At 38.8% G+C, this 10704-nt stretch overlaps 1 protein-coding gene across 1 annotated transcript; it reads left to right on the forward strand.

Moving 5' to 3' along the window:
* The first annotated feature begins 9115 nt into the window (after window positions 1–9115).
* Window positions 9116–10392, forward strand: LOC140610094 (heterogeneous nuclear ribonucleoprotein A1-like 3). Its single transcript, XM_072785659.1, has one exon. It carries the CDS (start codon window positions 9534–9536, stop codon window positions 9855–9857), a length of 324 nt encoding a protein of 107 aa, XP_072641760.1. The 5' UTR covers window positions 9116–9533; the 3' UTR covers window positions 9858–10392.
* Window positions 10393–10704: the final 312 nt, after the last annotated feature.

Genomic DNA, 10704 nt, shown 5'->3' on the forward strand with positions numbered 1-10704 from the left:
TCCTGAATCAAGTCCCACATCAGGCTCCCTGCATGGAGCCTCCTTCTCCCTCTGTCTCTGCCTCTCTCTGTGTGTCTCTCATGAATAAATACATAAAATATTTTTTAAAAATAAATTAATGAACATATAGTGTATTATTAGTTTCAGAGGTAGAGCTGAGTGATTCTTCAGTCTTACATAATACTCAGTGCTTGTTACATCACCTGCCCTCCTTAATGTCCATCACCAAGTTAAGCCAGCCCCCTATCCTAGTCCCATCCAGCAACCCTCAGTTTGTTTCCTATGGATTATAATTTATGGTTTATCTAGCTCTCTGAATTTGTCTTGCTTTATTTTTCCATCTCTTCACCTATGATCCTCTCTTTTGTTTCTTAATTCCACATATAAGTGAGATCGTATGATAATTGTTTTTCTTTGATTGACTTATTTTGTTCAGCATACCTTCTAGTTCAATCTACATCTATGTAAATGGTAAGATTTCATTCTTTCTGATGGCTGAGTAATATTCCATATATATACCACATTTTCTTTACTCATTCATCTGTTGATGGACATTTGGGCTCTTCCATAATTTGACTATTGTGTCAATTGCTGCTACAAACATTGGGGTGAAGGTGACCTCTTGGATAATTCACTTTTATCTTTAGAGCAAATCCCTAAGAGTGCAATTGCTGAGTCATAGAGTAGCTCAATTTTAAACTTTTTGAGGAACTCCAATACTGATTTCCAGCATGGCTGTACCAGCTTCTTGCATTTCCGCCAACAGTGTAAGAGGATTCCCCTTTCTCCATATCCTTGCCAACATCTGTCATTTAGTTACTTATTAATTTTAGCCGTTTTGACTAGTGTGAGGTGGTATCTCACTGTGGTTTTAATTTGTATTTCTCTGATGGCAAGTGATGTAGAGCACTTCTTCATGTGTCTATTGGCCATTTGAAAGTATTCTTTGGGGAAAGGCTCTCAGTGTTTCCCCACTGAGAATAATATTTGCTGAGGGCTTTTAAGATGCTGAAGAATGTTCCCTCCATCCATACCCTCTGAAGAGGTTTGATCAGGAATGGATGCTGTATTTTGTCAAATGCTTCCTCTGCATCTATTGAGAGGATCATATGATTCTTGTTTTTTCTCCTGTTGATATGATATATCATGTTGATTGTTTTACGAGTGTTGACCCAACCTTGCATCCTGGGGATAAATGTCACTTTGTCATGGTGAATAATCTTCTTAATGTACTGTTGGATCCTATTGGCCAGTATCTTGTTGAGAATTTTTGCATCCATTTTCATCAGGGATATTGGTCTAAAATTCTCCTTTTTGGTGGAGTCTTTGCTAGTTTTGGAGTTAAGGTGATGCTGGCCTCATAAAATGAATTTGAAAGTATTCCATCCCTTCTATCTTTTGGAACAGCTTTAGTAGAATAGATATTCATTCTTCTTTAAATGTTTGATAGAATTCTCCTGGGAAGCCATCTGACCATGGACATTTGTGTCTTAGGAGGTTTTGGATGACTGCTTCAATTTGCTCACTGATTATTGACTTGTTCAGAGTTTCTATTTCTTTCTGTTCCAATTTGGTAGTTTATGGTTTTCTAGAAATCCGTCCATTTCTTCTAGTTTCTCCTAAGATCAGGAACACGACAGGGATGTCCACTCTCACCACTGCTATTCAACATTGTACTAGAAGTCCTACCCTCAGCTATCAGGCAACAAAAAGAAATAAAAGGCATTCAAATTGGCAAAGAAGAAGTCAAACTCTCCCTCTTCACAGATGACATGATACTGTACTTAGAAAACCCAAAAGACTTCACCCCAAGATTTCCAGAACTCATACAGCAATTCAGCAATGTGGCAGGATACAAAACCAATGCCCAGAAATCAGTGGCATATCTATAAACTAACAATAAGGCTGAAGAAAGAGAATTTAAGGAATCAATCCCATTTACACTTGCACCCAAAAGCATAAGATACCTAGGTATAAACCTAACCAAAGAGGTAAAGGATCTATACCTTCAAAACTACAGAACACTTCTGAAAGACATTGAGGAAGACACAAAGAGATGGAAAAAATTTCATGCTCATGGATTGGAAGAATTAATATTGTGAAAATGTCAATGCTACCCAGGGCAATTTACACATTTAATGCAATCCATATCAAAATACTATGGACTTTCTTCAGAGAGTTGGAACAAATCATCTTAAGATCTGTGTGGAATCAGAAAAGACCCCGAATAGTCAGGGGAATATTGAAAAAGAACACCAGAGCCGGGGACATCACAATACTGGATTTAAAGTTGTACTACAACACTGTGATCATCAAGACAGTGTGGTACTGGCACAAAAACAGGCACATAGATCAGTGGAACAGAATAGAGAACCCAGAAATGGGCCCTCAACTCTATGGTCAACTAATATTCAACAAAGCAGAAAAGCCTACCCACTGAGAAAAGGAGAGTCTCTTAAATAAATGGTGCTGGAAAAAATGAACAGCAACGTGCAGAAGAATGAAACTAGACCATTCTCTTACATCATACACAAAGATAAATTCAGAATGGCTGAAATATCTAAGTGTGAGACAAGAATCCATCAAAATCCTAGAGGAAAAAACAGGCAAAACCCTTTTTGAACTTGGCCACTGTGAATTCTTGCAAGACAAATTTATGAAGGAAAGAAAAGAAAAGCAAAAATGAACTACTAGACTTAATCAAGATGAAAAACTTGACAGCAAAAGAAACAGCTAAAAGACAACTTACAGAATGGGAGAAGATATTTGCAAATGACATACTAGATAAAGGGCCAGTATCCAAGATCTATAAAGAACTTATTAAACTCAACAGAAAAGAAACAAAGTATCCAATCATGAAATGGGCAAAAGACATGAACAGAAATTTCACATAGGAAATTTATCAAAATACTATGGACTTTCTTTCTTTCACGGCCACAAGCACATGAGAAAATGCTCCACAACACTGGCCATCAGGGAAATACAAATCAAAACCACAATGAGATACCACCTCACACCAGTGAGAATGGGGAAACTTCACAAGACAGGAAACAACAAATATTGGAGAGGATGTGAAGAAAGGGGAACCCTCTTGCACTGTTGGTGGGAATGTGAACTGGTGCAGCTACTCTGGAAAACTGTGTGGAGGTTCCTCAAAGAGTTAAAAATAGAGCTGCTCTATGACCCAGTAATTGCACTGCTGGGGATTTACCCCAAAATTACAGATGCAGTGAAATGGCAGGACACCTGTGCCTCGATGTTTCTAGCGGCAATGTCCACAATAGCCAAACTGGAAGGAGCCTTGGTGTCCATAGAAAGATGAATGGATGAGGAAGATGTGGTCTATATATACAGTGGAATATTACTCAGCCATTGGAAACGATGAATACAGGCAGCCCAGGTCGCTCAGTGGTTTAGCACCGCCTTCAGCACAGGGCATGATCCTGGAGACCCGGTATGTATTCCCCCTTTGGGCTCCCTGCATGGAGTCTGCTTCTACCTCTGCCTGTGTCTCTGCCTCTCTCTTTCTCTCATGAATGAACGAACGAACGAACGAATAAATAAATAAATAAATAAATAAATAAATAAATAAATGAAATGACAAATACCCACCATTTGCTTCAACATGGATAGAATTGCAGGGTATTATGCTGAGTGAAGTAAGTCAGTCAGAGAAGGACAAACATTATATGGTTTCATGCATTAGGGAAATATAAAGAATAGTGAAAGGGGAAAGAAGAGAAAATTAGTTTGAAATATCAGAGTGGGTGACAGAACATGAGAGACTCCTAACTGTGAGAAAGGAACACGGGGTAGTGGAAAGGGGTGTGGGTGGGGGGGATAGGGTGACTGGGTGATGGGCACTGAAGGGGGCACTTGACAGGAAGAGCACTGGGTGTTATACTATATGTTGGCAAATCGAACTCCAATAAAAAATATACTAAATAAATAAATCTTAAAAAAAGAAAGAAAGTCTTCTTTGAAGAAATGTCTCTTCATGTCTTCTGCCCATTTCTTGACCATTATTTTTGTTTGTTGTTGTTGTTGTTCTTGTTGTGCTTCATAAGTTCATTATAGATTTTGGATACTAGCCTTTTATTTGATAAGAAATTTTCAAAGATCATGCTCCGCATCACTTGCCATCAGGGAAATACAAATGAAAACCACAATGAGATACCACCTCACACCAGTGAGAATGGGGAAAATTAACAAAGCAGGAAACTACATATGTTGGAGAGGATGTGAAGGAAAGGGAACCCTCTTACACTGTTGGTGGGAATGTGAACTGGGGCAGCCACTCTGGAAAACTGTGTGGAGGTTCCTCAAAGAGTTAAAAATAGACCTGCCCTACGATCCAGCAATTGCACTGTTGGGGATTTACCCCAAAGATACAGATGCAATGAAATGCCGGGACACCTGCACCCTGATGTTTCTAGCAGCAATGTCCACAATAGCCAAACTGTGGAAGGAGCCTCGGTGTCCATCAAAGGATGAATGGATAAAGAAGATGTGGTTTATGTATACAATGGAATATTACTCAGCCATTAGAAAGGACGAATACCCACCATTTGCTTTGACGTGGATGGAACTGGAGGGTATTATGCTGAGTGAAATAAGTCAATCGGAGAAGCACAAACATTATATGGTCTCATTCATTTGGGGAATATAAAAAATTGTGAAAGGGAATAAAGGGGAAAGGAGAAAAAATGAGTGGGAAATATCAGAAAGGGAGACAGAACATGAAAGACTCCTAACTCTGGAAAACGAACTAGGGGTGGTGGAAGGGGAGGTGGGGGGGTGTGGGGGTGACTGGGTGACGGGCACCGAGGTGGGCACTTGATGGGATGAGCACTGGGTGTTATTCTATATGTTGGCAAATTGAACACCAGTAAAAAATAAATTTATAAAAAAACCTTCTCCCATTCTGTAGATTGTCTTTTAGTTTTGTTGATTGTTTCCTTTACTGTGCAGAAGATTTTATTTTGTTGAAGTTCCAATAGTTCATTTTCGTTTCTATTTTCCTTGTCTTTGGAGACATGTCTAGTAATACGTTGCTACAGCCAAGGTCAAAGAGGTTGCCTCCGGTGTTCTCCTCTAGGATTTGATGGATTCCTGTCTCACCTTTAGGTCTTTCATACATTTTGAATTTATTTTTGTTATAGTGTGAGAAATTGGTTCACTTTCATCCTTCTGTATGTTGGTGTCCAGTTTTCCCAACACAATTTGCTGAAGATCTGTCTTTTATCTGTTGGATATTCTTTCCTGCTTTGTTGAAGATTAGTTGACAAAAGAGTTGAGGGTCCATTTATTGGTTTTCTCCTCTGTTCCATCGATCTAGTGTCTGTTTTTATGCTAGAATCAATCTATTTTGATTACTACAGCTTTGTAATATAGCTTGAAATCAGGACCTTGATGCTTCCAGTTTTCTTTTTTCTTTTCAAGATTGCTTTGGCTATTTGTAATCTTTTGTGGTTCCATAAAAATTTTAGGATTGTTTGTTCTAACTCTGTGTAATTTGCTCATGATATTTTGATAAGTATTTCATTAAACTGTAGATTGCTTTAGGTACTATAGACATTTTAATAATGTTTTCCTTCCAATTTTTGAGCATGGGACATTTTCCCATTTCTTTGTATCCTCTTCAATTTCTTCCTTTCTTTCTTTTTAAGATTTTATTTATTTATTCATGAGACCCAGAGAGAGAGAGAGAGAGAGAGAGAGAGAGAGGCAGAGACACAGGCAGAGGGAGAAGCAGCCTCCATGCATGGAGCCTAATGTGGGACTCGATCCCAGGTCACTCGATTACACCCTGGGCTGAAGGAGGTGCTAAACCACTGAGCCACTGGGGCTGCCCTTCTCTTTAATTTCTTTCATAAGTGTTTCATAGTTTTCTGAATGCAGATTTTTTTTTTTTTACCTCTTAAGTTAGATTTATTCCTAGGTTTATTACTGGTTTTGGTGCAATTATAAATGGCTTTGATTCCTTGTTTCTGTTAGTCTATTCTACTTCTTAAAAATTGTTTATTAGTTTCTGTCATTTATTTATGCTCTAATCTTTATTATTTCTCTTCTTCTGCTGGCTTTTGGCTTTATTTGTTACTGTTCTAGATACCTTAATGTGTATGGTTAGGATGTGTATTTGATACTTTTCCTGCTTTATTAGATAGGCCTATATTGTAATATAATTCCATTTTAGGACTCCCTTTGCTCAATTGTTTTGGATGATTGTGCTTTCACTTTCATTTGTTTCCATGTATTTTTAATAATTTCTTCTTTAATTTTCTGGTTTACTTAATCATTGTTCATTAGAATGATATTTAAGTGAATAAATAAATAAAATCTTAAAAAAGAAAAGAACAGAAAAAAAAGAATGGTATTTAAGCTCCCTGTATTTTTGGTACTTCCAAATTTTTTCTTGTGGTTGACTTCAAGTTTAATATCATTTTGGTCTGAAAATATGTATGTTATGATGTAGAATATTTATTTTTAAAAAATTTTTTAATTGAAGTTCAATTTGCCAACATTTAGCATAACACCCTGTCCTCTTCCTGCCATGTGTCCTCCTCAGTGCCCATCACCCAATCACCCCAACCCCATGCCCACCTCCCTTTCCCTTACTTGTTCATTTCCCAGAGTTAGGTATCTCTCATGTTTTGTCAACCTCACTGATATTTTCACTCATTTTCTTCAGAGTGTAGGGATAGAGGGAACATTCCTCAGCATCTTAAAAGCCATCTACGAAAAGCCCACAGAAAATATCATTCTCAATAGGGAAACATTGGGAGCCTTTCCCCTAAGATCAGGAACAAGACAGGGATGTCCACTATCACCACTGCTATTCAACATAGTACTAGAAGTCCTAGCTTCATCAATCAGGCAACAAAAAGAAATAAAAAACATTCAAATTGGCAAATAAAAAGTCTAACTCTCCCTCTTCGCAGATGCCATTATACTGTACTTAGAAAATCCAAAAGACTTCACCCCAAGATTGCTAGAGCTCATACAGCAATTCTGCAGTGTGGCAGGATCAATGCCCCGAAGTCAGTGGCATTTCTCTACACTAACAATGAGACTAAAGACAGAGAAATTAGGGAGTCGATACCATTTATAATTGCACCCAAAAGCATAAGATACCTAGGAATAAACCTAACCAAAGAGGTAAAGGATCTATACCCTAAAAACTGCAGAACACTTCTGAAAGAAAATGAGGGAGACACAAATAGATGGAAAAATAGTCCATGCTCATGGATTGGAAGAATTAACATTGTAAAAATGTCAATGTCACCCAGGGAAATTGACACATTTAATGCAATCCTTATCAAAATACCATGAACTTTCTTCAGAGAGTTGGAACAAATCGTCTTAAGATTTGTGTGGAATCAGAAAAGACCCCGAATAGCCAGGGGAATGTTTAAAAAGAAAACCAGAGCTGGGGCCATCACAATGCTGGCTTTCAAGTTACACTACAAAACTGTGATTATCAAGACACTGTAGTACTGGCACAAGAACAGACACATAGATCAATGGAACAGAATAGAGAATCCAGAAATGGGCCATCAACTTTATGGTCAACGAATGTTTGACAAAGCAGTAAAGACTATCCACTGGAAAAAGGACAGTGTCTTCAATAAATGGTGCTGGGAAAATTGGACAGCCACGTGCAGAAGAATGAAACTAGAGCATTCTCTTACACCATACAGAAAGATAAAATCAAAATGGATAAAAGATCTGAATGTGAGACAAAATTCCAAGAAAATCCTAGAGCAGAACACAGGCAACACCCTTTTTGAATTGGCCACAGCAACTTCTTGCAGATATATCCATGAAGGCAAGAGATACAAAAGCAAAAATGAATTATTGGGCTTCATCAAGATAAAAAGCTTCTGCACAGCAAAAGAAACCGTCAAGAAAACTAAGACAACCTACAGAATTGGAGAAGATATTTGCAAATGAAATATAAGATAAAGGGCTAGTATCCAAGATCTATAAAGAACTTATAAGCTCAACAGCAAAGAAACAGTCCAATCATGTAATGGGTAAAAGACAGGAACAGAAACTTCACAGAGGAAGACATAGACATGGCCAACAAGCACATGAGAAAATGCTTCGCATCACTGGCCATCAGGAAAATACAAATCAAAACCACAATGAGATACCACCTCACACCAGTGAGAATGAGGAAAATTCACAAGACAGGAAACAAGAATGTTGGAGAAGATGTGGAGAAAAGGGATCCCTCTTGCACTGTTGGTGGGAATGTGAACTGGTGCAGCCACTCTGGAAAACTGTGCGGAGAGTCCTCAAAGAGTTAAAAATAGAGCTACCCTACGACCCAGCAATTGCACTGCTGGGGATTTACCACAAAGATACAGATGCAATGAAACGCCGGGACACCTGCACCCCGATGTTTCTAGCAGCAATGTCCACAATAGCCAAACTGTGGAAGGAGCCTCGGTATCCATTGAAAGATGAATGGATAAAGAAGATGTGGTGTACGTATACAATGGAATATTAGCCATTAGAAACAACAAATACCTTTTGCTTCGATGTGGGTTGAACTGGAGGGTATTATGCTGAGTGAAATAAAGGGAAAGGAGAGAAAATGACATCTGTATAAAAAAATTGAGGCCTATTTTGTAACCTTGTATGTAATCTATTCTAATGAATGTCCCATGTACACTTGAAAAGAGTGTGCATTCTTTTTCTTTGGATGGAAATGTTCTAGATATATCTGTGAAGACCATCTGTCCAGTGTGTCATCGAAAGCCCTTGGTTCCTTGTTGATTTTCTGCTTAGATTATCTGCTCATTGCTGTAATTAGGATGTTAAAGTCTCCTACTTGTATTTCTATTATTTTATTATTAACGATGGGCTTATGTTTATTATTAATTCATATATATATATGAATTCATATATATATATAATTCTCATATATATATATATATGATCCCATGTTGGGGGCATAAATATTTACAATTGTAAGATCTTCTTGATGGATCAACCCCTTCATTATGATATAGCGACCTTTATCTGTTGTTACAATCTTTGGTTTAAAATCTAATTTGGCTTTCTGCCCCTGGACGCCGCCGAGTAAGCATCGTTAAAGTATCCCCTCCACCGCCGTCATGTCTAAGTCAGAGTCTCCCAAAGAGCCCGAGCAGCTGCGGAAGCTCTTCATCGGAGGTTTGAGCTTCGAAACGACCGATGAGAGTCTGAGGAGCCATTTTGAGCAATGGGGGACGCTTCCGGACTGTGTGGTAATGAGGGACCCCAACACCAAGCGCTCCAGAGGCTTTGGGTTGGTCACGTAGGCCCCCGTGGAGGAGGTGGACGCGGCCACGAACGCTGGGCCGCACAAGGTGGAAGGGAGAGTCGTGGAACCAAAGAGGGCTGTCTCCCCAGAAGATTCTCAAAGACCCGGTGCCCACTTAACTGTGAAAAAGATTTTTGTAGGTGGCATTAAAGAAGACACCGAAGAACATCATCTAAGAGATTATTTTGAACAGTATGGGAAAATTGAAGTGATTGAGATCATGACTGACCGAGGCAGTGGCAAGAAGAGAGGTTTCGCTTTTGTGACCTTTGATGACCACGACTCTGTAGACAAGATTGTCATTCAAAAATACCACACTGTGAATGGCCACAACTGTGAAGTAAGGAAAGCCCTATCGAAGCAAGAGATGGCTAGTGCTTCCTCCAGCCAAAGAGGCCGAAGTGGTTCTGGAAACTTTGGTGCTGGTCGTGGAGGTGGTTTTGGTGGGAATGACAACTTTGGTCGTGGAGGGAACTTCAGTGGTCGAGGTGGCTTCGGTGGCAGTCGAGGTGGTGGTGGATACGGTGGCAGTGGGGATGGCTAGAACGGATTTGGTAATGACGGAAGCAACTTTGGAGGTGGCGGAAGCTATAACGATTTTGGCAATTACAACAATCAATCCTCAAATTTTGGACCCATGAAAGGAGGAAATTTTGGAGGCAGAAGCTCTGTCCCCTATGGTGGTGGAGGCCAATACTTTGCCAAACCACGAAACCAAGGTGGCTATGGCGGTTCCAGCAGCAGCAGCTATGGCAGTGGCAGGTTTTAATTACTGATGGGAAACAAAGCTTAGCAGGAGAGGAGAGCCAGAGAAGTGACAGGGAAGCTACAGGTTACAACAGATTTGTGAACTCAGCCAAGCACAGTGGTGGCAGGGCCTAGCTGCTACAAAGAAGACATGTTTTAGACAATACTCATGTGTATGGGCAAAAAACTCGAGGACTGTATTTGTGACTAATTGTATAACAGGTTATTTTAGTTTCTGTTCTGTGGAAAGTGTAAAGCATTCCAACAAAGGGTTTTAATGTAGATTTTTTTTTTGCACCCATGCTGTTGATTGCTAAATGTAATAGTCTGATCATGAGGCTAAATAAATGTGTCTTTTAAAAAAATAAATAAATAAAATAAAAATAAATAAAATCTAATTTGTCTGATTTAAGTGTGGCTACCTAGGTTTTCTTTTATATCCATCAGTATGATAAATGTTTTCCCCTCACTTTCAATCAGCAGGTGTATTTAGATCTAAAATGAGTCTTTGTAGGCAGTTTATAGATGGATCTTGTTTTTTTATTATTCATTTTGATACCTATATCTTTGGATTAGAGCACTTAGTACTTTTCATTCAGAGTGATTATTTAAAGAGATTAATTTATTATCATTGTTTTACCCAT

This window comes from Canis lupus, chromosome 2, assembly GCF_048164855.1.
Source record: "Canis lupus baileyi chromosome 2, mCanLup2.hap1, whole genome shotgun sequence".
Taxonomy (NCBI): domain Eukaryota; kingdom Metazoa; phylum Chordata; class Mammalia; order Carnivora; family Canidae; genus Canis; species Canis lupus.